The 26349-nt window shown below is 36.2% G+C and overlaps 5 protein-coding genes and 2 pseudogenes across 10 annotated transcripts; 4 read left to right on the top strand and 3 right to left on the bottom strand.

Moving 5' to 3' along the window:
* The first annotated feature begins 120 nt into the window (after window positions 1–120).
* LOC147949486 (bidirectional sugar transporter SWEET8-like) lies at window positions 121–1765 on the top strand (annotated as a pseudogene).
* A 2335-nt stretch (window positions 1766–4100) lies between these two features.
* On the bottom strand, window positions 4101–5502 carry LOC109129690 (uncharacterized). The gene has a single exon (XM_019238302.2). It carries the CDS (start codon window positions 5339–5341, stop codon window positions 4400–4402), a length of 942 nt encoding a protein of 313 aa, XP_019093847.1. The 5' UTR covers window positions 5342–5502; the 3' UTR covers window positions 4101–4399.
* Window positions 5503–7732: 2230 nt separating this feature from the next.
* On the top strand, window positions 7733–11867 carry LOC104726152 (aldehyde dehydrogenase 22A1). Its single transcript, XM_010444982.3, has 14 exons — window positions 7733–8058; window positions 8187–8230; window positions 8468–8572; window positions 8721–8848; window positions 8950–9072; window positions 9172–9325; window positions 9566–9669; window positions 9758–9836; window positions 9908–10003; window positions 10114–10251; window positions 10606–10821; window positions 10932–11123; window positions 11231–11374; window positions 11457–11867. Exons 1-14 carry the CDS (start codon window positions 7947–7949, stop codon window positions 11610–11612), a joined length of 1791 nt encoding a protein of 596 aa, XP_010443284.1. The 5' UTR covers window positions 7733–7946; the 3' UTR covers window positions 11613–11867.
* Window positions 11868–12491: 624 nt separating this feature from the next.
* LOC104726062 (agamous-like MADS-box protein AGL29 pseudogene) lies at window positions 12492–13266 on the top strand (annotated as a pseudogene). Its single transcript, XR_015595148.1, has one exon. The product of XR_015595148.1 is annotated as an agamous-like MADS-box protein AGL29 pseudogene (transcript).
* Window positions 13267–13853: 587 nt separating this feature from the next.
* Window positions 13854–16387, bottom strand: LOC104725972 (peptidyl-prolyl cis-trans isomerase CYP21-4). Its single transcript, XM_010444759.3, has 8 exons — window positions 16086–16387; window positions 15391–15591; window positions 15241–15286; window positions 15077–15127; window positions 14893–14978; window positions 14474–14611; window positions 14221–14371; window positions 13854–14128 (listed from the first exon to the last, which is right to left on the bottom strand). The coding sequence occupies exons 2-8, from the start codon at window positions 15540–15542 to the stop codon at window positions 14042–14044; spliced, it is 711 nt and encodes a 236-aa protein (XP_010443061.1). The 5' UTR covers window positions 15543–15591; window positions 16086–16387; the 3' UTR covers window positions 13854–14041.
* A 100-nt stretch (window positions 16388–16487) lies between these two features.
* On the bottom strand, window positions 16488–20772 carry LOC104725875 (FIP1[III]-like protein). The gene is made up of 5 exons (XM_010444656.3): window positions 19810–20772; window positions 19513–19639; window positions 19318–19413; window positions 17261–19237; window positions 16488–17007 (listed from the first exon to the last, which is right to left on the bottom strand). Exons 1-5 carry the CDS (start codon window positions 20298–20300, stop codon window positions 16648–16650), a joined length of 3051 nt encoding a protein of 1016 aa, XP_010442958.2. The 5' UTR covers window positions 20301–20772; the 3' UTR covers window positions 16488–16647.
* A 755-nt stretch (window positions 20773–21527) lies between these two features.
* On the top strand, window positions 21528–26296 carry LOC104725723 (ATP-citrate synthase beta chain protein 1). Of its 5 annotated transcripts, none has more exons than XM_087450568.1 (18): window positions 21528–21807; window positions 21918–22019; window positions 22763–22881; window positions 23000–23102; window positions 23183–23248; window positions 23337–23460; window positions 23571–23705; window positions 23828–23888; window positions 23968–24044; window positions 24220–24375; window positions 24469–24597; window positions 24677–24809; window positions 24899–25026; window positions 25108–25213; window positions 25312–25388; window positions 25480–25550; window positions 25688–25972; window positions 26063–26296. In XM_087450568.1, exons 3-18 carry the CDS (start codon window positions 22782–22784, stop codon window positions 26136–26138), a joined length of 1827 nt encoding a protein of 608 aa, XP_087306694.1. In that variant the 5' UTR covers window positions 21528–21807; window positions 21918–22019; window positions 22763–22781; the 3' UTR covers window positions 26139–26296. The 5 variants fall into 5 exon arrangements, with proteins under 5 accessions (XP_087306694.1, XP_087306685.1, XP_010442772.1 ...); XM_087450559.1 differs by having other exon boundaries at window positions 21918–22220; XM_010444470.3 differs by lacking the exon at window positions 21528–21807 and having other exon boundaries at window positions 21861–22220.
* The last annotated feature ends 53 nt before the right edge of the window (window positions 26297–26349 follow it).

Raw genomic sequence — 26349 nt, 5'->3', positions numbered from 1 at the left:
AGCAAACAAACAATATAAATTGTTTTGGATTCACAAATTAAAGATACGATCTTTTGACTAAAAATTCCATATAAATATTCTTTTATATGCCAAAGGGAAAAAACGAAGAGAAATATTGACTCGTCCTCCGTCGATTTCACAATGATGATTAGCGCCAAAGATATTCGTATATTCATCGGGGTTATTGGTACCATACATCTGCGATCTCTCTCTCGATTAGTTTATCTTTGTGCGTGCTTGCGTATCTATAGCCGTGTGGTGTGGTGTGTAACATGGTACTGATTCCATGCACAAGTATTGATTGAGTGATTCCAAATCTTAGTTTATACTGATGTTCTAATGGCGGAATCTCTCAATAAATTAATAAAGCGTATATATAGAGAGACTGATTTTAATTAGCACAAAACTCGAGATATATATATATATATATATGTGTAAATATACTGACAATTATTCTCTGGCTTGATGCAGGGAATGTTCTGTCCACTTTGATCTCCCTCTCACATATGTAATAATTCTTTCTCTTGTTTTTTTTTTCCCTCTTTCACATTCATGCTGTGTATCTGTACTTTATTACGAACGTTACTTTTGAATTATTGTCTTCTCTATAGTTTGTCACCAACATGGCAACATAATCTCTACAATGGCGAGGGTTAATTTATAATGCGTGTTATCTGTCTTCTTTTAGTGGTTCCTAGCTAAGATCATTATTTCTCCGTTTTATATCTAAGTATTACTATTGTTTTCAGATTCAGATTAAGCATTTATTTTAGTCAAGAGTGATCTTAAGCATTTTCATATATATATATATATATATATATATATATATATATATATATATATATATCTACAGGCCAAAGTTTATACAAATATACAAGAAGAAGTCAGTAAAGGGATATCAACTCGATCATCAGTTAATGATGCTGATTAAATGTGGTTTGTGGGTTTTGTATGGTCTCCCTTTTGTTCACAAGGACAATATTCTCGTCTCCACTAGTAATGGTGTCGGTTTCGCTATCCTAGTTATCTGCATCGTTGTCTTTCGGATCAACTGCGACGACGAATCACTTGTAGGTATCCATCCATCTTTAATGCTCGCTTAAATATATATCTAATATTGTATAATGATTTTTCATTATGTTGATGTTGATGGGCAGAAGGATCTCATTTATGTATGTCTTTTGTTTGAGTCTGCTTTTTTGGCACTGGTCTATTGTACTACTATTTTGGCAATTGAGAGTTCATCAGTCAAGCATACATTCGTTGGTGTTGTTTGCAACGTTTTCGACATTGGTCTAATCTACCTTACATTTTCCATTGTAATCTTTCTCTCTCTCTCTCGCTTATTGATGGATATATAAGAAAACTGTATTGATTACCGGTTTTGATTACGTTTTTGATGCGTGAAAACTATTAGGACAAAATACCAGAGACAAGGAAGGTCTTCGAATACGTGCCGTTTTGGCTGTCATTAGTTAGTTTCATCAACGCTGGAATTTGGACTGCTTATTAATTCTTTGATTTACAGAATTGATATCTACGTCCTTGTAAGTCCTTTTTCTATCTCATTATTTTTTTACTTGTAACTTTTGTTTATTAATTGATTTCCATTACCATATTGAATTTGATTTATAACTGTTGTTTTTTTTTTTTTTGGGGGTTTATGGAATAGATAAGCAGTGGTCTTGATACATCGTTGTGTGTTTTTCAATTAATAGTATATGCTTGTTCCTGGGATCTAGGCCAACCCGACGTTATTGTTTGAAAGTTTGGTGTTTGGTTGGTATGTTTGGATTTAAGGACTTATTTTTACTACTAGAGAAAATCATCAGCAATATTCAGATATCTTCGATTTCCGAGACATACACAAAACGATTGTAAAAAAAAAAACAAGAGAAAGAAATACATATGTGAGAGGGAGACCACAGTGGACAGAACATATTCCCTGCATCAAGCCAGAGAAAAATTGTAAGGAAAAATATATATAGCCATATCGAAATTGTGCTAATTAAATCAGCCACTCCCTCTCTTTATTTATATTATATATATACACTCACATAGACATAGGTAAAACGAAACCGACCGATATAAATTAAACTTTGGGATAAGCATCGATCTCAATAGCAACGACGATTTAGTTCCGTGATCACAACAACAACGACTTAACACTTTTGACCCAAAAAAAAACAAATAGTACTAACCAATTAATATATAAACATATCGCTTGCACGTAAAAGAGGGAGGGAGAGATCGCAGATCGACAGATCGTACCAATAACTCCAATGATTATACGAATATCTTTTGGGTAAATCATTGCGAAAATAGACGAAGCAGACGAAGTGCAAAAGAAAGTCTCACCAAGGTGTTTTTTTTTTCTCTTTTTTTTGCGTGTGTGTGTATCAAAGTAGGTGTGTAAGTATGAAGGAAAGAAAGAGATTTAGTCAAAGAGTCAACATCACTCTAGATTAATTTTAATTGGCATATTTGATATTATGGTATTTGAAAATCCAATTTTTGTTTGTTCGTTACCATCTTTTGCTCACCGGTCACCACCACTCCTTGTTGCTAGAGGTAGGTACGGTATACTAGAATCTTTTAAAATTTTCGTTGGTTTCCTTTTGTTTTAAAACTGAGCAAACCGTTGAATCAGAACTTTTGGTTCTGACGAGAAAGTAGAAACTGAATAATATGCCTTAACCGAAGTCTTATAGAAAAGCAAATACAGTATTTGGTTTGGTTTAGTTCATCTTTTCTCGAGCCTTGAAAGTATTCGCACCTAGCTTGTTAATAAACAAACAAGCAAATAAAAAAAATCTTCTTCCCCTTTTGTTTTTGTAAGCATTTTTCTGAGACGTGGCTGTATCCTTGTACTAAAAAGTGGACCTATATATGCGGGATATTATTAGTTGTCAATTTGTCATGGATCTGTATTAATACTCTAGTAGTATATCTTTTTAAATAATGCTTAAAATGACCTTACATATACCTACCTTAATATTACCATATTTTAATTTTTATGGCCTTGTATTTGTATTTTTATTTTTTGGACAGAAAATTTTTCATAATAATAAAAAACGACGTTATTTTTTAAATAATTCATTATAAAGAAGATTTAGTGAGTTAATGTTCTACAATAAATAGTTTCATAAATGAAATATTATAATTTTAAAATGTCATATAACAGTATTTAATATAAATATTAAGCTGAATAGTAGAATGATCGTGTGGCCCCTACTACAAATGCTCACGGTCCAGGTTCGTTTAATAAATTTCTAGCATCCGGTTTAGGCGCAAAAGTATAGTGTTCTTTTTTGGTACAAAAAATACATTGTTGTTAGATTAAATATAAATAATGTCACATTGATAAGAGGGTTATATGGAAGTATCACTAATTGATGAAAAATGGGGACATGGTTCTATCAAAGTAAACAATAAATAAACCAAACAAAATACCTTTGGTCGATGGAGATTAGACCTCTTGAATGTAAACTTGCTAGGGATATTAACCTTTTGTCGTAGTCTACTATTCTATTACACTTCTTCCATTCATCTTCCAATTCCCAACCTCTTTCATTTTCTCTGATTACTATTACTAATTATTAATTTGATTATACCTAAATCGATTGCGAAATGGTACTTTGTCTTTATCCCAATGATTTTTATTAAATTAGCATACGTTTTTGTTAATTAAACTTTTTTTCGGTAAATTTGGTTATTTCATTTGGCAGTTGTAAACTGGTTACCAAATAGAGCGGACCAATTTGGTTTATTGAATGAAACTGATGGACAAAAAAAAACATGTTAACCAACTAGTTCAGATTGGTTTGGATGGACCAGCATTTTGCAGTTTCACAAATGGTAAAATACCAATTTTTTTTATTTCACATTTTAAATAACTTGTTTTTTCTGTTAAACATTTTAATTAACTTGTTGAACTCTAGAAAATTTGACATTATATATTCTTTCATTTAAAACAACAATTATCCAAAAATATTTATATATTCTCAGTTAATTAGGAACCAAAATTAAATAAAAATGAAGACTTGGTTATTGAATATATCAAATTCTATGGGCACCATCCAACAAGAAATCCGAGTCGCTTTGTTTATGGTCAACATACAATTACGTATATATATCACTTTGTTTTTACGAGAAATTGACATCCACATATGATAATACAACAATTAGTAGATAGATGATGCATGATCTATCTCTGGTTAAACATTACACCATACATAAGCCTAATAAAAAGCTCTCTCACGTTCTTTAAAATATGATTTTGGAATTTTGGATATTTCGAAAACGACGTTCAAACCCGTCCAAGGCTCAACTCAAATTTAAAGAAAACAACACTTTACAGTTTTCGATCTCTAGCGATTCAAAACGCCGTCGTATCTTATCACTTGATCAACGTAGAGATAGCGAGACAGTTACTAACCATCTTCGTAAGCTTACCGCCCACGTCAGCCAACGGGTTAGGCTCTCCCGCTTCCTCGAAGCCGTCGTTGCACGTGCTGTAGTCCGTCATCGCCGCGCTCAAATTAGTGTTAACGGTGGCAATGTCACGTGACTTAACGGCGTTAGTCGCGTCTTCCAAATTTGCAAGGGCGTCGTCGTACAGCTCCTTGCAATCATCCGCGGCTACTTTTTCTACGATGGCCATCGCCGCCTTGGTGGCGTTGATCGAAGCTTGGATCGCGAGAACGAGGACGGAGGAAACGTCTGGTTTCAGCTGAGCGGTTAACAGAGGACTAACGGAGGATTCGCATAACGGAGGGAAGTCGGTTTTGCCGCAGATGGTTTTGATCTCCGGAGACAACAATGGCGTATTCAAAATGTTTTTGGCCGAACTCAAAACGTCGATTCCAGATAGTGCAGATGGAGAAGGAGAAGAAGAAGTCTCGAGATCATCTTCCTCAGACGGTGGATTCGAGTCCTCTGGTGACGCCGCGGGGGAGTCGATGTCTAACTCCGCCGGAGTGGGAGCTTCAGGTGATGCCACGGGAGAGTCGATGTCTGTCTCAGCCGGGGTGGGAGCTTCAGGTGAGTCCGCGGGAGAGTCTATATCTGTCTCAGCCGCCGGGGTGGGAGCTTCAGGTGATGCCGCGGGAGAGTCAATATCTGTCTCATCAGCCGGAGAATAAGCCGGACTAGTGATCGGATTCATAACTTCTTGTCCGGGAGCTGGTGCAGGAGATCGAGATTCTGATTCGGAAGGTGGAAACACATGGAGTAGGGATCTCGCGCCGACGTATTTGGATTCTACGGGGGTTATAAAGATCGTGGCCAAAGTAGAAACCGTGACGATCACGATAATCCGAAAGGTTTTATTCGACTCCATTTCTTCTTCTTTTTTTTTTCTTTTTTTCTCTTCCGTTGAGAGAAAGAAGAAGAAAAAAAGAAAAAAAGAAAAAAAGAAAAGTTTATGAAAGATAAAAAGGGAACAGAGATTGATGAAAAAGAAAAAAATTAGTATGGGGATTGGATGAACGTAAATGGCGGCGATTCAATTTTCCAAATTGTAACATTCGTGTTTTCTTAAAACAGGGGTAATTAGTAATTACTAATTAAAATGTGAAGTTTTTTGCGATAAAGTAGGTCAACACGTCAACTTAACCTTGTAACGCATCTTGTATTTAAATATTAAAAACCTTTTTATTCCTTTATTCAATCCATAAAGTATGTCAACAATCAGAATAAAGTATGTCAACAATCAGAAATGTTGATCCTACTAAATAAGATTCCAGAATGGAGAGTACAGTTGAGGAGTTTCTCTCTTCGCTCAAAACGTTCCATATTATACCTTAGTGCAATCGTATGTTGTCATCAGTTACCCATTGTGGTTACATGAACTTTTTGATTATAAAAGACTCTCTTTCTCTCTTTTAACTTAAGCCCCATTTTTCTTTCTTTTTGGAAAAGCAGGTTTAGAGCCTATATTTTTTGGAGGGATATATTGATGTTTGTTTTATCATTATCCCTTTAGTAACTTTACATAGTTACTACCTGTAATCCTTTTGATTATTAATAGAAAACCCATATTACTGTAGAAACTGAGTTTCACACAATGAATTTGTTTGATGGGGAAAACAAATTCAATAAAGTTATCTCTCTAAGAATTCGAATCAGAACTAGTAAGCAAAAGGGAATTAAGATCTATTGAAAAAGAAGTTAGGGTTTCCGCTCAAGAACATGTAAAAGTAGAAGAATTAGGGTTTTTGTATTAATTGCTGGATGTCTTACACGGAGGAGGTATCCCTCTACTTATATGAATGCTATGATTACAAAATATAACTACTTTCCTAATCGACCAAACCAAGAACATGAAAGTTTCTCCTTTCCTGGTGAGGTCGGCCGCCAGGCGATTTGGGAAGTCGGTTTCTCATTATGGGACTGGACCCTTCGACACAGTTGGACCTTCATTTATAGGTTGAATCCATATTTAAACCGGACTCCCAGTTTAAATACTCAATTTCGATTTATGATTTAGACCGGTATGTTGGGGGTGCTGAATCCCGCACCAACAATGACAAAAAAAACAATCCAAAATCTAAATTCTAAAAAACAATAGCTGTTACTTTTTCAAATTTTCTTCCTTTTCCTCTCATCACTAGAATGTAGAGACCTTTGTTTGGTTTGGAAAAAATTTGAAACCAATAATAAAGTTAGTTTGAGACATTTTTTACTATAAAAATTCTATAATGTATTTAAACAATATTTTTATCGGACTTACTTGAGTAGTACCGTTTAATCGAAAATCAGCTTAGTTGGAATTCAAGTCATCAGATACATTTGAAATTTGAAACTACAGTAATAAGAATTCTACAATATACAACAACTTCCTTTTTTTGTAAAGTTGGAATTCACGCGCCCTTTATTTTTTTGGCTTTGTTATACTAAAAATGGACAATTAGAAAGTACTAGTACTATAACAAAGGTAAAAAAGAAGAAAAAAACTTTGATATTAATTACCATAGTAAATAGGAAGCACCGTAGAAGGTCACTCTGTTGTAGTCAACACTCTGCTCTGCTGCAGACGGTAGCTTGTCAAAAAGAAAAGCACAGAGGAATCATTGAATCAATAGTAACAAATTACAAGCTATGCCATTATATCCTCTTTTATTTTTATGATATAGGACCAGTTACTTGTTTTTAAGGTTTGCGTGTGTTGTTGGTTTACCACAATGCATTAACTTGCTGCTTCAGGATTTTTCAGTAGAGTGAGAGAGAGAGTGAAAAAAGAGGTTTTGCATTTTCCAAAGATGGACGTCTCTCCGGCGATAAGCGACCAAAATATTCCGCCGGAAGATACAGACAACGACGACGAAGATGAAGTTTTGTGCCGGATTTGTCGATCACCAGAGGAACCAGGATTAGAGGAAACTAGATTTTGAGAGTAGACATATGTTGTATAGTGTGTCTTTCATTTGACGAGATATATGTAATTCTTGTTGTTGACATCTTTACACTCTTCTGTTTCGTTCCTTCTGTGAATTGCGAAGGAGTCCAGCTCTGTGAAACCTAAGTTTAATTCGAAACAATTTGAACCACTCGGTTCAAATTTTTGGTTTAACACTTTAATTCGGTTTAACAAACGCAATTACGCACCAGATATATATGTCGCGTTTGTGTCGTGTTCACGTTCTTGGCGTGTAGCTTCTTCTTCAACGTGGATAATAACATAATACTTTTTAAATTATGCTTGAAATTACCCTTAATGTTGCAAGAAATTACCACCCGTACCATTCTCACAGTTCCAGTGGACTCGAAAACAACAAAAAAGATAAAAAAGCAGAAAATATTATAAAAATCCATCATCTGCTCGTCGTTGATTCCTATTTCCATTTTTCCGATTTGACGGAGACGCCGAGATTTATCCTTCGTCGGCGTTGTCGCCTCGCTGGAATTGCAAAGCCCTAGCGGAGGAATCTTTGAACAATTTGGAAATGCCGTTCTGGTGGCCACTTGTCGTTCTCGCCTTCGCTTACGCGATCTGCAAGTTCCTTCTTATGCTCATTCCTCCCAATGTTCCTTCCATTGACGTTGACGCATCCGATGGTATCTTTCCTTCTCTGTACCACCTCCTACTTTCTTCTAATGGCTTTTTTTGCTCGGTTTGTATGAACAGTACTCCGTAGATGTTTGATTTATTGGTTTTTTTTTTTGGAATGAAATTTTGGAAACAGTGTTGGCTCATGGGAAAGAGACGGAGGAGAATAGCTTCATCTATGTGAGTTCTTCTATCCTCAAGTGATTGGGAGATTTAAGCTGTTGGTCGTATATATTCTCTTATTGTTTTGGTTTACGACTTAGGTATCAATCATATATCTCAGTACTATGAAATTAACTCTGATTTCCATATTTGTCCACTATAGTTGATTTATCATGATAGCTAATTAACTGTTAGATCAGTTGTTCTTGTGAATTAGCATACTGAATCATAAGTTCTCTATGACATTGGCTTTAGATTCCTCCGAGAGGAAGGAGCCAACAGTCAGACAAAAAAGTTCAATGCTATGAACCTGCCACAATGAAATATCTGGGATATTTCCCTGCTCTGTCGCCCGCTGAGGTTAGTAGCTGCTGTCTTTTCTGTGAAGAACTTATGTTTTGTTTAAATCTTAATTGAATGGAGGTTCCGTTACTCAAATCCATATGTTTCTCTCTAGGCGATTCACCTTATCTTATCCTGACATATGGTTTACATTTTTGTGTTTCAGGTGAAGGAGCGAGTAGCACTATCAAGGAAGGCTCAAAAAACTTGGGCTCAAAGTAGTTTCAAGCTTAGAAGGCAGTTCCTGCGGATTCTTTTGAAGTACATTATTGAATACCAAGAGCTTATATGCGAGTAAGGATTTGTTTCTGTATTACTGAGTGGTTTGATATACAGCTTTTGCTTTCCCTCGGTACTTTTTCTCAAATGATGCTAAGATATCACCCGTTATTTAGAGTATCTTCACGTGACACTGGAAAGACTATGGTAGATGCGTCTCTGGGAGAAATAATGACTACTTGTGAGAAAATTACTTGGCTTCTTTCTGAGGGCGAACGATGGTTAAAGCCTGAATCTCGGTAATTCCATCATAGCATGTATAAATATCAGTATGAATCATAGTTCTTCCTTGATTCTTGCACAGAGATGATTTCAAGTCTAATTTAATTTGTCTGCAGGTCTTCAGGAAGAGCGATGCTTCATAAAGTATCAAGAGTAGAGTTCCATCCCCTTGGTGTCATTGGAGCTATAGTCCCATGGAATTATCCGTTCCACAATATTTTCAATCCTATGCTGGCTGCAGTCTTCTCTGGGAATGGCATTGTTATTAAGGTAAACTGCTGTCTTTTTTCTATTTTTATAGCTCGCTGATCCTTTTGATTATGTATATTTGCCAAGGCAATGCCATTCATTTGTATTCCATATTTGAATAAGTTAGCATGTTACTGTTTATATGATGTCAACATCGTGAGCAATGCAACTACTGAGAGGAAGTTATTAGAATTCTTCAAAGCAAATATCTTTCTTTAGATTTTGTATATGTTTCTGATAGTTGAAACACCTTTTCTGCAGGTTTCAGAACACGCTAGCTGGTCAGGATGCTTTTACTTCCGCATAATCCAGGCAGCTTTAGCTGCTGTTGGAGCACCTGAAAATCTAGTCGATGTGATAACAGGGTCTGTGTATTTTACTTACGCAATTCTCCTTAGCATGCATGTTGGTATTAAGTTGATTTCATCTCATCAACTAACACATTCTTTGCAGGTTTTCGGAAACCGGAGAAGCACTTGTCTCGTCTGTTGATAAAATGATATTTGTTGGATCCACAGCTGTTGGCAAGATGGTATAGTCTTCACACTTGGTTCTTCATTCTAATCAGTTTATTACGAGTTGTACTTATGCAATATGTTGCAGATAATGAGAAACGCTGCCGAGACATTGACACCTGTCACTCTCGAGCTTGGTGGTAAAGATGCATTTATCATATGTGAAGACGCAGATGTCTCACATGTAAGTGTTCTTTCTGTGTCATGGTACTCTCTTCTGTGCTCTTACGGTTTATTATTGGAAAAAGGAGGATGTTCCCTTGATAAAACTAATGCTTCTGTTGTACAATTTAGGTTGCACAAGTGGCTGTTAGGGGCACTCTTCAGTCAAGCGGGCAAAACTGTGCGGGTGCTGAAAGATTCTATGTTCACAAAGAAATTTACAGTGCATTCATTAGCCAAGTAACCAAGATTGTGAAGTCAGTTTCTGCTGTAAGTGCTCTGTGATTAAAAAACGGATAACAATTTGCGTGCCATTTAGTTTGATCCTTATTATAAACAGAAATTCAGGCGGTTTCTGATACTTGTTTGTCTTGTGATGTTTTTCATCTTGACTCCAGCCTCTTCATTAGAAATGTCGTAATGGGTTTTGTTTATACCACCCTCGAATCCTATTCCTATGTTTCCTACTAGTATATGTAAGCCACATAGGAGGTTAACTGGCATTTTGATATGTGATGCTGTGGAAGTTTGAGTTAACCAAAAATCTATTAGTTCCCGCCACATTAGTCTTCTCTTTCTCAAATTTTCTCCTATGTTCTTATTGAAATCCTTCTTTTACATCAGGGTCCTCCTCTAACTGGGAGGTATGACATGGGTGCTATATGTTTGCAAGAGCACTCTGAGCACCTACAGAGCCTTGTAAATGACGCCTTAGACAAAGGAGCAGTAATTGCAGTCCGTGGCAGCTTTGGTCATCTAGGCGAAGATGCAGTCGAACAATATTTCCCTCCAACTGTTCTCATCAATGTAAACCACAACATGAAAATAATGAAAGAAGAGGTATGTGACCTTACCTTCCTTGGTTCGTCTTGCTTCTGTTGCTGCATGTTGGTGCATCATACAATGCACACTCTGAGTTCTTAAGATATTTATTAATGCGTGAGAATCAGGCCTTTGGACCAATAATGCCAATCATGCAATTCAGCAGCGATGAAGAGGCGATAAAGCTGGCGAATGATTCACGTTATGCACTTGGCTGTGCTGTTTTCTCTGGAAGCAAGAGACGTGCCAAACTAATCGCTTCCCAAATTCAGTGCGGTGTTGCTGCAATCAATGACTTTGCATCAAACTACATGTGCCAGGTACTCATCACTGGCTTTAGTCTAGGATTTTACCTTTGGAAAAGAGACAAAAAAAAAAGAAGGTAAACCATCACTTCCATGATTAAGAGTATGACATGATTTTGCAGTCGCTCCCGTTTGGAGGTGTAAAAGATAGTGGGTTTGGAAGGTTTGCTGGTATAGAAGGTCTAAGAGCATGCTGCCTCGTGAAATCCGTGGTTGAAGATAGATTTTGGCCACTCATCAAAACCAAGATTCCAAAACCTATTCAGGCAAGTTTTGTGACAAACACTGAAAAAATAATCTGATTATCTTAATATCTGTTAACATGACTCTTTGATGGTCATATCACAGTACCCGGTAGCAGAAAACGCGTTTGAATTCCAGGAGGCACTAGTGGAAACTCTTTACGGACTCAACATTTGGGACCGGCTAAGATCCCTAATTGATGTCCTCAAGTTCCTTACGGATCAGAGCTCTAACGTGAGCAGAACTAGAAAGAGCCACTGAAGACTAATGACGAAAAACTTGGTCTCCACATAAAAACATTTACTCTTTTACATGCGTCAGCTGAGTTGCTGATATTGCAAGCTAATTTTTGGTTATTTACAGTTATTATTAGTGGCTAGCCTTTTGGGTTTTACATACAAGTCTCAAAAAGACTCGGTTTTGCTCGGAAGGGCGATTATTGACTTTGTGACTTAGTGAAATATTTGAAATCCACTTTTGCTTATAATAGGAAACTGTCAGTTTGGTTTCTTCAAATCCATTCACTACTTTAATTTAAATGTATACCCGCAAATGTATATTAATTGAATATAAATTAATATATGAGTTGTAATGCTGTCAATATATATATATATATATATATATATGAGTTGTAAATGTAATATAACTAGAAGTTTATAATTAATTCTATCCAGAAATATTACTTTTTAAAAAAATATGACACATATTATTTATTTTTAATACATAAATGTTAATAATTTCTGAAAAATTTATGTAAGATTTATTTTTGTCAAACTATTTAAGTGTGTTTGGGTGAAAGTAAACTATTTAGGTACAAAAAGAAATTTCTTTTGTTAACTTGATAATTTTCTATTGGGTAATTCAAACTACCAATTAATAAGAGCTCCAATAGTAAAATATAATACTAATAATAGTTAATATCAATGGATATGGATTGAATACATATAAGCTATTCAAAGCTCTCATAAGGTAATGAAAGATTTTTAAAATGGAGTTACTTAAAATGTATTTATGCAAAAACAATAATTTACTAAAACTACACATATATGATGATGAGGTCCAATGACAACTTTACCCACATTCATTACTATAAATACATAAAGAAATACATGAGAAAGATCAATCTTCTTCTTATTTACATTAACATAGATTACAACCACATCAAAGCATTTCACTAAAAAAAAAAATGGGTAGGAGAAAGATTAAGATGGAGCAAGTGCAAGACACAAACACAAAGCAAGTAACCTTCTCGAAACGCAGGCTGGGTTTGTTCAAGAAAGCGAGTGAGCTTGCGACTCTGTGCAACGACGAGGTTGGTATTGTTGTCTTTTCTCCAGGAAACAAACCTTATTCCTTCGGGAAACCGAATTTTGATTTGATTGCAGAACGGTTCAAAAATGAATTCGAAGAATCAGATAGCTTTGAAACATCGGGCTATAATAGTAGAAGCAGCAGAGCTAGGCAAGATAAGAAAATATGTAAACGCCTCAACTCCATCATCGAAGAAACTGAAGCTGAGAAGAAACATGGCGAAGAACTTCACAAGTGGCTTGAATCTGCTGAAGAAGATAGGTTTAATAAGCCCATTGAGGAGTTTACTCTTGAGGAGCTCAAGGAATTTAAAGCTAAGATGAAGAGACTGCGAGGTGGCATCCAAATTAACCTTAATAATATGCAGGCTTCGTCTTCTCTCCTGAAGATTAGCATGCAGTTATGCAAGTGAGGAATCAAAAATAACAAGACCGGTTTGGAGCTTTCATTTTGTCTTAGTCGTTATCTATATTTTATATGATAGAAATGTAACAAAGGGGTTTGGTACAAGATTAATGATTGTATCTTCCTCTTGATGAACCATGGGTTGTAAGTTTGTAACTTTTGGTTTCTTGCAGAAAATATGATTTTTCTTTTTTTCTTTTTAATCTATTCAAAAACAATAGATTATTTTTTCCAAAATTTCCTATTTCTTAAAAAACTTGCTAATGAGAGACTATGCGAGTAAATACTTGTGTTTTTAAGACAGATTTTGTCTATACTTCGAATATTTCTTTTTAACAAAATTTTAAAAAAGTACACCAACAATTTAACTATTCCCACTCAAATACACAAAAGTTATTTTGGATGCTTATATGAACTAACTTGTCTGTTTATTATTATTATAAACACGATTTTATATTGTATTTCTTTAACAGCCACGATTTGAACAGCCACGATTTGAGAACCTTTTAAGAATTGTTTAAGAAGTTAAAAAGAATATTTTAAGAGTTTTCCAAGAGTTTTTGAGAAACTTTGTAGCGTTATAAAAAGAAATTATTTTTAGGATTTTCAAATTCATTTTTAATTTTTTTCTCAGTTAGATGTATTTTATTAAAGAAAAATGAAAGAACAGAGAATTAAATAAGTATAATTTTAAAGTTTGTATATCAAAACGAAAGATAAGATTAACTTATGTAATTTTTAGGCATCTAAATTTGTGTTGTTGTAACGCATAAGGAGAGAAGCATATCAAACAAAGATTCTATTTCCTCGAGAAAGATCAAATAAAATTACAAAAACAAGAAGAAACTGTAAAATAGAAAGAAAAGAAAAACCTCAAAAAGAGGGTTTATACAAACAGTGAGTATGAAGAAAAAGATTTGGCGTGGGCCTCATTTACAGAGGAAAGACGTACGGAAGGGATAGAGATTTTCATTTCATATCTCTCGTTTCAGTATAACACCAGTGATCCCTATTAGCGATTTCGGTTGGTAATGCTCATCCGTATCCACTTCTTCGATCTCCTGTAATGATATAACTGAATCGTTAATACATGAACATACCATAAAGTGTAAAACTGAAAAGAGAGAGTGTGGTTCGTTCGGTTGGATCAAACCTGTACTACATCCTCTCCCTTAAGGACTCTTCCAAACACTATAAGCTGATCATTCAGATCCGGGATTGGCGCCGTTGTGATAAGAAGCTCAAAATCCTTGTTGTTCCCTTTTGTTTTTGGTGTCCCCAACATGAATGCCTCATGTTTTGGGCTGAATAACAAGAGAACATACAGGTAGGTTTTAGACTTTAAACCAAGAAGAGATGATAAACATTGACACTGAAAATCCAGAAGCAGAGCACAAGCAAGTTACCCTGTGTGAAGGCGACCACGGAGTTTTCCTTTAGCTGTCCATTCTTCTACAGGTATAGAGCTCGGCGAATGACCAGCTTGTACCAAGTAGTTTTTTATAACCCGATGAAACGGCATTCCCTTGAAGTGATCTTTTTGACTGCAAAAACAATACTCAACGAATAAGTTCTACTATCATATTAAGCTGTAATAGCGTCAGATAGTGATTCAGCCTTTTTATCTTTTATGAGGTTCCGTATTCTAAACTCCAAGAAGGGTACAACAGGAGCCAAGGGTTAAAAATGAAGAAACTGGCGTTACTAAAATCCTATCAAGCTACAAGTAATACTCCTACTTAAGAACAAAGTCATGGCCTGGCTTAATCAAATCCCTAAACTTTTCGTTATCTTAAAATGATAACAAATGAATTCTGATACTAACCATAGATCTAGAAACTTGTCCACAACTTCAGGGGAACCTTCTTTGAAGAGTTCAACAGTTATAAGTCCTTTAGATGTGTTTATATCCTGCATGAGATGAGAAAAAAAAAACAGAAAGCAAGATATCCAGATATAAGTCGGATCAACATTTTACTTCCAAATACTGATGAACAAGATTAACTTACAGCATAACCAGGAAGGTCATAACTCTTTTGCTCTGACGCAGCATTCGTGTCCTGAAGCACAAAGCAAAGCCAGATCACATATGTAATATATCCTAAACTCTAAACCTAAGTGCTCAGAAGTTCAACCAGGATTGAAAAAAAAAAAACACTTATCAAAGAAGCACCTCAAATCTCTGACTCTGAGTTTCATGTTCAATTGTGTTTCTTGACCTGGGGAGATAACCAATAATATCAAATTCTGTAGCTATAAACAGCATATAATGAAAAGAGACATCTAGGATAACAGAAGTAAATGAAAAGCAGTAAAAATAAACCTTTGGGACCAATGTCGATAAGTTGTGACCAAGGATAGTATGACTACAGCGACTACGAGATTACACACAATAATAGTGGAAATACTAATGCGACTGGGAGTCTTCTTCTTCTTGCTTTGATTTAAAAGAGCTTGAGGTTTTATCCTCGCCATTGCACCCCCCTTATTATGTTCGCAGCAACCGATGGATACAGCTTTGTCTCTGCAAAGCCATACAAATCAGCGGTAAGTAGCAAACCCATCCAGAAAAGAAAAAAAAGTAAACATTACACAAAAAAAAAAAAAAAAAAAAAAAACTCCAGATTCGTAACTGTCTAGTCTACAATTCAATTTCAAGTTGGTAAAAATCAAAAATTGCGTAGAGATTTAACTCAAAGAAACACTAAATACTCTACGTATTTGACCCGATTTCAGAAGCTAACAATTTTGTAAAAAAAAAAAATCAAAGCGTTTGAAAGTATTATTAGGGTCTCCTCTTTCTTAACCAGTAACTTCCACCAGATCCAGTACTTTATTAGTTCTAAATCGAAATCGAAATAAATTTTAACAAAATAAAATATTCTGAGCAACAGAGCAGCTTAATCAGATAATAAAACGGATCTTTCTATAGAAAAAAAATATTCAAAAAAAAAATGAATTCCAAGGACCTTTGATTGGTTGGGTTCGAAATTGGAAATAGGAAAAAAAAAAACGGACCTGGGAAGTTAGAAGAAAGAAGAGCTCTACGCGAGAGATAGAGGAGGAATCGTGACTGTTTAATAGGCAGGTCCTCTCGTTACGTTCGTCGATGGAAACTGGTTTGAATTCTCTTCTCTTCTCCTTCCTCCTCTCTTGTTTTTTTTTTTTTTTTTTTTTTTTGGCAGAGACGCGCTTCAGATCAGCCGCGTGTTATCCGACGGCTACGAAAATTATTCCCAAATAAATAAATAAATAAAACAAAAGAAAAGTCGAACATTTGAAGTCAGTTCGGTTCGGTCTGGTTTATTCTCTTATCTGCTGGTTATGCTCTAATTGTCTACGGTTTTAAAATATGAATTTTCCCATGCATTGGTCAAAAGTCAAATCTTCTAGTTCAAAAAACTTTATAATAGTCAAAAATTCAAAAAAAGTATCACTTTAAATCCAAAACCAGGTCACACAGCCAATTGTTCGGTTTTGTGACTTTTTGTTAGATCAGCCACTTTTTTAGTTGATCGGTTTATACATCAATTAACCGCTACTGTGTTAAAACCAAGGAACCCCTACATGATCTTTCTTTTTAACTAGCTGCACACCATCGCCTCTTTCTAGCCGGTCTTTGTTGATTAGTCACAAGATCGGCGGTTTTAGCTCTCGGTTCGGTTGCTTCTACCGTCTTTGCCATTTTGGTATCCTTGAACCTCTCTCTCCGTTTCTCCATCTTCTTCAGACTCTCTTGTATTCGCTCGTTGTCTATTTCAACAACTTTCACGTTCGTCTCTCCTTCTATGATCTCGCCTTCTTCTTTATCATTTGTATCTCCAACTCGCACAGCTTTCTCTTCACTTCTGCACATTAACTTTCCTGATTTCTGACCACCTTGTTGTTGTTCTATCGTGTCTTGGCCATTGGAGAATCCTCTTTTTGATTGGTTAGAGAGCTGAAACACACACACACAAAAATTACATGAGAAGGGTCATGTTCTTCATTGTACACTATATGATGTTTAAGTTTAATAATACAGATTGTAGCAAAAAAAAAAAAAAAAAAAATCAAGTATAGAAGACAGACCACATAAAGAAAAGCCTGGCATGTATGAGTGAAATTATAAGTAGGAGAGTGAAATCTGGTTTAATCTGGAAAACTGAATCTAGCTAAATCTAGGTTTAAAAGCACTTAGATTCCATCTTTACCTTTCCTTGCCTACCAGCTAAGTCAACCGGATCCTGACGTTTGATGAAAGCTTGCCCATCTCTTCCCCTCAGCCTTTTGGATCTGTGACGTCTTTCATCAATTTCATGAATATGGCTCTTCTTGTATCCAGACCTTTGTTTGATAGCCATTCGATTATGTGTTGGTATTCCGAGGTTGTGGAGTAATATCTCATCAGTATATGATGGATGCTCCGGATGAGTAACTTCTGTCATTGAACACTGAATGTCATCTGCCAAATTATATCTCCTTCTATCAGGACGAACCCAATCATCAGCACACTTTAGTCTATCTTTTACGCTCACTTTATCGCTACGACCACGACTATGCGTCCAACCATCTCTCGGTGCAGCCTTATAAAACTGGTTATTCTGGCTGTCATATGCCTCCACTGTTCTGAAGTCTCTGGTATCATCTCTCCGGAAGTTACCTTTTGCTTCATTTTTGTACCACGAGTCTCTCAAAGGTAAAGACGGTGAGGGCCAAGCATCTTCGCTTCTGCATTTATAACCATCTTCCTCTGAAAGAAATCTATCAAGATGCCAATCATGAGTGTAATCGTGTCTTTTCTCTATTTCAGATAATTCCTCATGTCTTTTATACCCTCGAAATTCTCTCCTTTCCACTTCAGCAAAATAACGCATCTCCCTGTCAAATGAAATTCTCCCTTCTGCCCTGTAACATCCATCTTCATATCTAAGACGATGCAGATTATAATCGTAATCACCCCTTCTTCTGCAGTGAAGATCATTCTCGCGATTCTGTTCATGGATTGCATATGCAGAAGAGTACTCTGACCGGTACCTATAGTCCATGTCAGTCAGTGGTAAACAGTCCTCATAATAAGGTTCTCTTAGCCAATCATACCCGTATCTTTGTTTGTTGTTCTCGTAGGCTCGGACAGGACTTCTTTCATGACCATAATTTCTTTCACAATGATGCCAACCATATCGATCATCCTCTTCTTTAAAACTTGATCTAGAATTTCTCTGATTAAGATCCAAGGATGAATGTGAGGTATACTCTTTACGACGCGCCTCACAGTTGTAACTATTAGAATGATCAAAAGCTCGACCCAGTGATGATTCTTTGTTGTTGCTGCGCCAACCAAACCTCTGCTCTCTATGCCGAGCATGATCCACAGATGGATACAATCTATCATGACGTTTTTCTCTGTTTGAGTAATGAAAGCCTTTACCTTCAGTCTCATCCCTTTCTAATGTAATACGTGATCCATTCTGCCTGTTTTTGTTTGAATCACGATACAAACTTTCATGTCGAGAACGAACATTTCTGCCACAACTTGGATCTGGTGTAGGCGATGATGCATCCTTCACAGTTCTGTATTTTATTCTCCCATGTACAGCATAGCCAGCTCTCCCACAGTGCTTTTTGGTCGAGTCTTCGTCAGATCTTTCGTGTCTGGAATGCATTGTACCATTCCTTTCCTCTCTTTCGATACTACTTGCTTCATGTTCTGCAAGTCTAGCTTGTCGTGGTGGGGTACTGACTTCACGTTGGTCATCAGTAGCACTATCTTTCAATGACTCTGTTTCAGAATCATCAGATTCCTCATTATTACCAACAGAACAGGAAGAGGTAGGGCTCAAACGAATGCGATCTCCAAGAGATGATTCCCTCTCCACTGAGGATGAATCCGCCTCATCAGAACTGCAAAAACTCTCTTCTTTCTCATCCTCAATCATTTCTTTATCAGAAGGTGTTGTTATTTCCTTACTGCAGCAATTTTCTGTTGGAGGAGATTGCTCGCCATTGAAGCTTCCAGTGTTTTCATCCTGAGACCCCTCAAAAGCTTCATCTTTTGGAGAATCATCGACTGAATTCAAATCCTTCCCACTATCTGAAAGTGAATCCTCACTTCTAGACGCTTCATTCGATGTTATGTTGAGAGACCTTGATTTTTCAGGTGTCTCCTCAGCATCATTAGTAACTGGGATCTGGTTTCATACATTTAATCAGAAATGGAAGATAAGGAAAGCAAAAAAAACAACAAACCAAGTTTTAATCAATCTCTGACCTGTATCACTACATCAGGGTCTGAATCACGTCGACGACGCAAATCTGCAGAAGGTATTCGCTCAAAAGTTCCACCTCCAACCTCAATTGCTCTTCCCTTCAGTTAAATAGGAAAAAGTAACTCATTAACTTGAAACCAAAATACTCCCTTGCCACAAATGATAGGAAAACAAGACCGCAAACATGTTTAACTCACCAACGGTTTACAGTAATCTTTCCAGCTTTGCTCGTTAAGCCCAAAATTAAAGAAGTCACTGATATCCATACCATGATTCCTCCATGGCTTAGTCTCCAACAGATCCAAATTTACATCAAAAGGTGTCCTGAGCATAAGAGAAAACACACATCACAATACATATCATCATGTATCTTCAAACACATTAACCATTCATTATTCCAATCACCTTAAATAAACCTAAAAACACACATTGATTATATCTAAAGCAACAGATTCACCCAATCAAATGTTATGATTATCACCAATGTGACTAACCTGGACCAATTGTTAGAGAAACTATATCCATATTGAGACATTCCAAAAGAAGGATCGGTGCAAGATGAAGCGTATTTAGTCCACCGTCTCTGAAAGGAGCAAGCTTTGGAAGCTTCGACGGCATCAGCACAAGCATCAGCTTTAGAATCGTCGTCGTCTTGCAGGACTATTTTCAAATCATCGTCACTATCACTATCACTATACTCAGACTCTTCTTCATTCGCCTCGCTCAGATTCACAGCACAAGCGTCGTCGTCACACGGACTCGAATCCTCAGCCACCGCACCCAATTTCTTGGTTTCTCCTTCCGAATCAGGGTTTACCGACCCTTCGAAACCCATATCCTTGCCGGAATCCGTCGCAAACTTCGATTCTTCAGACGATTTTACGAATCCTGCATCGCCGCCGGCGAAAGCATCACTCCCCCTTTTCCCCAGATGAACCTTGTCATCAACGTACAACTCACCAAAATCGTCATCAGTAGAATCCATTCAGAAAAAAAAAGAAATCGATGAACAAATCCAAGTTACCGGTTTGTTGGCTAATCTATCTACTCCATAACGCGAGAGGAGAGTTCTCTTAACTCTTGAGAGTTGAGTTGCATAAACCCCCCCCCAAACAGATTTGGGAGTGACAGATAAACGCCTTAAACCCTAACACGATTAATTGTTTAGTTTTATTTTATTCTATTTACCTATAATACTATTAAATTATAGTACAACATATCCCATATTATTTTATGCTTGTGGTTGTGGTCACACAAAACACGAGATCCTACAGTAGTACTTAGGGGGAAGTATTGGTTTAGGATTTAGAAAAAATTTTAATGACTTTATGTTCTTGCTGATTGTTAGAATCATAGAAATTTGAAAGTTAAAAATGAAGGATTCTAAGAGATTGTTTAGAAAGTTTTTTAAAATCTTGATGATTTGTTTTTTCTAATCTTGTAAAATCTTTCTATTTGATGAAAGAGTTTTTATGACTTTTGTTATAAAGGAAATGATATAAAATCCTAAACCAATAACATAAAATTTGAATTCATTAACAATCCAAGATTCTTTTGTTTTACTTGAATAACATAAAACTTTTAATGACTTTATAAAACTCTTAATCCAATAACACTAGATTTATCAAGATTTTAGATAACTTTTTACAAATCCACAACCAATAACACCAAATTTTTAAAGAGTTTTTAAAAGTCTTGATTGAATAACAACATATTTTACCTAACTTTTAAAGTCATTAAAATTCTTTCTAAATCCTAAACCAATACCTCCCCCTTAGTACATGATTATACTATTTGCTTATACTTATGAAAAAAAATGCTAATACTGATCAAAAACAAAATTAAATTTGTAATATTTGCTGTTATCTCGGTATTGGATTCTAATTAATTTATGAGATTTTTGGAAGAGTTCAACAAAATCATTAAGTGGGGTTATTGGTTTGAGATTTTAATAGAGTTTTAAAGATTTTATATGTTAGATAGAATTTGTTGTTATTAGATCAAGATTTTGTTAAACTTTGTTAAAGTTTAGTGTTATTAATTTGTGATTTATAAAAAGTCATTTAAAATCTTAACAAATTTGGGTTATTGGATTTAGACTTTGATAAAGTCATTAAAAGTTTTGTATTATTCAATTAAAAACAAAAGAATCTAGGATTGTTAATGAGTTCAATTATTATATTATTGGTTCATAATTTTAAACATTTTCTTTACAAAATAAAGTCATGAAAATTATCATAAAAATACAATGATTGTATTGTTTGGAGCACTTTACAAGATTTTAGAAAACTAATCAACAAAACTCTCTATAATCTTTAACAATCTTTCTTATATTCGATTTTGTTGAACTTTTCAACAAAATTTCCTAAACTAGAATTCAATATCACCCTTAAAAATGATATAATAACAAAAAATTATACCTAACATTTAAAATCTTTAAAACTCTATTTCAAACCAACAACTCCCACTTAGTTATATACTCCATTAAATTTGTATATTTCCTTTTTTTAATTCTTTTTAATCATCAGTATTTTGTATATTTCCTATTCTAGTCACATAATTTGTTATTTTTTTTTTGTTTGTTTCTGTTGTAATTCCATAGAAGGAAGAAAGACATGTTGATGCATTGACAACGAGAAGAAAAGAAGGAAAAACAAAGTTTGGATCGGAGATCAGAAGCTGTGAGCTAACTACCACGAGCCACGTGAGTGTCTCTGTCTCTCTCTCTGGTGGTGGGTAGCTGAGCTGATCTTTATTTGTTTCCCTCCCCCATTACTCTCTCTCTCTCTTTCCATTTATTGGTTTCCTCCTCTGAGCCATTTTTACCTTCCTCCTAACATCAATCTACTACTCTCCTTCACCTAACATTGCTCTCTTCTGACTCCCCTCTCTTTCGACTCGGCAGGTTCGTTCGTCTTCTGATTTCTCTTTAACTTTTTTTCATTGGAGGATTCCAATTGAGTTCAGATCTGTCATCTGTGTTTTTCTGTTTATCTCTCAATCAGAAAACAAAAAAGTATCGATCCGGATTGGGTTTTGGGGTTAGAAGGCTAAGTAAGTGATGATTCGATAGTGGAGAGTAGTTTTTTTTTGTGTTTATACGAGGCTGAGTCTGAGAGATGTAAAGCGATATTGGGAGTTCTGTAAAAATAATAGCAGTGGTTGAGATTTTTGCACTAGTGGGTCCTTTGTTCCGATCCCTAAAAAACATAATCTTTTTTTAATCTGAATGAAACAATTGGAACTTTTTCAAAAAAAAGTTTCTTCTTTGATTTGGTTCTCGATCAAAAGAATTAATTTTTTTAGTTGTATGATCATGGAAAGGGAAAAACTTTTGCTTGGTGTGTGACCGTTGGATTGGGTTTTTTTTCAGTTTTTGCATCTTCATATTGGATTGGAATGTAATATTTTTTTTTTATTCACAACTTCAAATTTTCTGATTCTCAGTTCCTTACGAGCCAATAACATGGCCACGGGACAGCTGTTTTCACGCAACACACAGGCCCTGTTCTACAATTACAAGCAGCTTCCCATTCAGCGGATGCTTGATTTTGATTTCCTCTGTGGTGAGTGTTGCTCCTTTTGTCTCTGTTTCTCCTTGTCGTCTTCATCAGTTTTTCTCTCTCTCTCTCTGGATTTTTACTTGACTTGACTGTTAAATTTGGTATCTTTACTCTTTTTCAGGGCGAGAAACTCCTTCTGTTGCTGGTATCATTAACCCAGGTTCTGAGGGGTTCCAAAAGCTATTTTTTGGTCAGGAGGAAATAGCCATTCCTGTCCACGCAGCGTAAGTTAAAATACCATCTTAGATAGAGAAAGAGATAGACATGATTCAGACAGTTTAACTTAGTTGTCTGTTTCTTGCAGCATTGAGGCAGCATGCGCTGCGCATCCCACAGCTGATGTATTCATCAACTTCGCATCGTTTAGAAGGTTCGTTTAGTGTCTATTTTGTGAATGTGTTTTCTCCGGTCTCTCTTTGTGATTCTTTTGTGATGTATTTTTCAACCTCTTGTTTTAGTGCTGCTGCTTCATCCATGGCTGCTTTGAAGCAGCCAACTATTAAAGTTGTGGCCATAATTGCAGAAGGTGTTCCGGAGTCAGACACTAAGCAGTTGATTGCTTATGCTCGTGCTAACAATAAGGTGATTTTTAAGACTGAACTTACTCATTTTGGAAACACAACACGTATCAATCTTTTCTAATTGGAGCGAACTCTCTGAGTTAATCTTCTGTCACCAAATGGTCGTTATAGGTTATTATTGGACCAGCTACTGTTGGAGGCGTTCAAGCTGGTGCCTTTAAAATTGGTGACACTGCTGGAACAATTGACAATATCATCCAATGCAAGTTGTACAGGCCTGGATCTGTTGGCTTTGTCTCGAAATCTGTATGTCCTGTTCTTCTTTTGTAGTCTGCCTAAGTTCGTTATTTGAAGTCTGCCTAAGCTCGTTATTATCCTCTTTTGTATCCTCCTCTGAGAAATTATTTGTCATTCTCCCTTTTCTACAGGGCGGCATGTCTAATGAAATGTACAATACCATTGCCCGTGTGACAGATGGGATTTATGAAGGTAACTTTCTACTCAATGTCTCCTCATTCCTATCATTCTGAAGAATCTTAAGCTGAAATTCGTTTCGTGATGGCCACAGGCATTGCTATTGGTGGGGATGTGTTTCCTGGCTCTACATTATCTGACCATATCTTGCGATTTAATAACATCCCACAGGTATATTAATCTCGACTTAAATTTTGTTGCCCCGCTGGGATATCCTTAAGCCTAATCATTTTTTCTAGTGTTTAACTATGAGAAAAGTTATACTTAGACGCCATCTGACCTTCCCTCTTTTGTTCAGATAGCGTCTTTAACTCCAAAGTTTTGTTTTCATTTTTAAATATTGCAGATTAAGATGGTTGTTGTACTTGGAGAGCTTGGAGGACGAGATGAATATTCTCTGGTTGAGGCCTTGAAACAGGGGAAAGTGACCAAACCAGTGGTTGCTTGGGTCAGCGGGACTTGTGCACGTCTCTTCAAGTCCGAAGTACAATTTGGTCATGCAGTAAGTGTCACCTAACAACTTACTTAAAGAACTTTGGACACAAATGTTCCTCTGCTAGAGATATAAATCATCCTTTGATATGATATGAATCAGGGTGCCAAAAGTGGTGGAGAGATGGAGTCTGCACAAGCCAAGAATCAAGCATTGAAAGACGCTGGAGCTACTGTACCAACTTCATTTGAAGCCCTAGAATCTGCGATCAAGGAAACTTTTGACAAATTGGTCAGTCTCCAATCAAATGTGCCCTTAGCTTGCATTTGTGTTGTTGTGATCTTATGTTCCTTTCTTCTGTTCCTCCTAGGTTGAAGAAGGAAAGGTCTCTCCTATTAAGGAAGTTACTCCTCCACAAATCCCAGAAGATCTCAGCTCTGCAATTAAAAGTGGGAAAGTTAGGGCTCCTACTCACATCATCTCCACCATATCTGATGACAGAGGTAATAATTCTATTGAAAGTAAACCAGATTACCATGAATGAAACAAAAACATTGTTGTAAACAAATTTCTTTTTGCATTGAATTTGAAGGGGAAGAACCATGCTATGCTGGTGTGCCAATGTCATCCATCATTGAACAGGGTTATGGCGTGGGAGATGTCATTTCTCTCCTATGGTTCAAACGTAGCCTTCCCCGTTACTGTACCAAATTTATTGAGGTAGCTCATCTTTCCACAGATATTGAACACTGTTAGCTACTGAGATTGAATATGCTTTCTAACACTTTGAACTTTGATCAGATATGCATAATGTTGTGCGCTGACCATGGTCCATGCGTCTCCGGCGCTCACAACACCATCGTCACAGCAAGAGCAGGAAAAGACCTTGTCTCAAGTCTTGTCTCAGGTGAATTAACATCCCAATTCATCAACTCTTTTTAGTGAATTTTGCTATACAATAATAATCTATTGCTTATAACAAGTGATAATCCCTCCAACACACAGGTCTATTAACAATTGGTCCTAGATTTGGTGGTGCAATTGATGACGCAGCACGATACTTCAAGGACGCTTGTGACAGGGTAAAACTCCTTTATCTCCTTCACTCTAAATGCCTCATGCATTTCTTGAGACGTAGATATAATTTGTACGAAAACATTTTGCCTTTTCCAGAGTCTCACACCATATGAATTCGTGGAAGGCATGAAGAAGAAAGGAATCCGTGTCCCTGGGATTGGTCACAGGTAAGAACAAGCCATTATAGAAAGTTTTCATTTTGTTGAAATAAACAATTGAAGCCTAATCTTTCTTTTCAGAAGCAGCAGAAACAGAGCATTTTCTTATTGAATTTTTTACTTACATCTTATTGGGATTATTATAGGATAAAGAGCAGAGACAACAGAGACAAAAGAGTGGAGCTGCTTCAGAAGTTTGCACGGTCTAACTTCCCTGCAGTGAAGTACATGGAATACGCAGTCCAAGTAGAGACATACACACTCTCCAAAGCCAACAACCTCGTACTCAACGTTGACGGAGCCATTGGATCTCTCTTCTTGGACCTTCTCGCTGGAAGTGGGATGTTCACTAAGCAAGAGATTGACGAAATCGTCCAGATTGGTTACTTGAACGGCCTCTTCGTCCTTGCTCGATCCATCGGTTTAATCGGGTAAATATTCTAACTGGACACATCTATCCACCATCTTGTTCTTGAAGTGACTTAAATTGATCTGGCTTTCTGTGAAAAAAATGGTTGCAGGCACACATTTGATCAGAAGAGACTGAAGCAGCCACTGTACCGACACCCGTGGGAAGATGTCTTGTACACCAAGTAATCATATCATTATTTACCTTCTTGTCATCGTCATATTATTATTATTCTCTACCATTCAGTTAGGCTTTGTGTTTTTATAAATATATCTGTTCAGACAATGATCTGTTGTGATTTCTTAATACTTTTAATTTAATAATAAAAGAAAGTTATATTTGTTTATGATGACTGATGAGTATGTAAATTTTATTTCAATGATATAATCCGACGTATTA

The sequence above is a fragment of the Camelina sativa genome, chromosome 1 (genome assembly GCF_030686135.1).
Source record: "Camelina sativa cultivar CO46 ecotype springtype chromosome 1, ASM3068613v1".
NCBI lineage: Eukaryota > Viridiplantae > Streptophyta > Magnoliopsida > Brassicales > Brassicaceae > Camelina > Camelina sativa.
Note: the sequence above shows the minus strand (reverse complement) of the source record. Positions and strands in the feature narration are given on the sequence as shown.

Coding starts and splice junctions, on each gene's coding strand:
- LOC109129690 (XM_019238302.2), bottom strand. CDS start 5,341: ATGGAGTCGAATAAAACCTTTCGGATTATCGTGATCGTCACGGTTTCT.
- LOC104726152 (XM_010444982.3), top strand. CDS start 7,947: ATGCCGTTCTGGTGGCCACTTGTCGTTCTCGCCTTCGCTTACGCGATC. Junction 9,073..9,171: donor TGGTTAAAGCCTGAATCTCG/GTAATTCCATCA, acceptor ATTTGTCTGCAG/GTCTTCAGGAAGAGCGATGC. Junction 9,326..9,565: donor GGAATGGCATTGTTATTAAG/GTAAACTGCTGT, acceptor CCTTTTCTGCAG/GTTTCAGAACACGCTAGCTG.
- LOC104725972 (XM_010444759.3), bottom strand. CDS start 15,542: ATGGCGAGGATAAAACCTCAAGCTCTTTTAAATCAAAGCAAGAAGAAG. Junction 14,372..14,473: donor CGTGGTCGCCTTCACACAGG/GTAACTTGCTTG, acceptor CTTGTTATTCAG/CCCAAAACATGAGGCATTCA. Junction 14,129..14,220: donor AGGGAGAGGATGTAGTACAG/GTTTGATCCAAC, acceptor ATATCATTACAG/GAGATCGAAGAAGTGGATAC.
- LOC104725875 (XM_010444656.3), bottom strand. CDS start 20,300: ATGGATTCTACTGATGACGATTTTGGTGAGTTGTACGTTGATGACAAG. Junction 19,640..19,809: donor TTCTCTAACAATTGGTCCAG/GTTAGTCACATT, acceptor TCTTATGCTCAG/GACACCTTTTGATGTAAATT. Junction 19,238..19,317: donor ACCCTGATGTAGTGATACAG/GTCAGAGATTGA, acceptor GTATGAAACCAG/ATCCCAGTTACTAATGATGC.
- LOC104725723 (XM_087450568.1), top strand. CDS start 22,782: ATGGCCACGGGACAGCTGTTTTCACGCAACACACAGGCCCTGTTCTAC. Junction 24,598..24,676: donor AGGAAACTTTTGACAAATTG/GTCAGTCTCCAA, acceptor TGTTCCTCCTAG/GTTGAAGAAGGAAAGGTCTC. Junction 25,027..25,107: donor ACTGTACCAAATTTATTGAG/GTAGCTCATCTT, acceptor AACTTTGATCAG/ATATGCATAATGTTGTGCGC.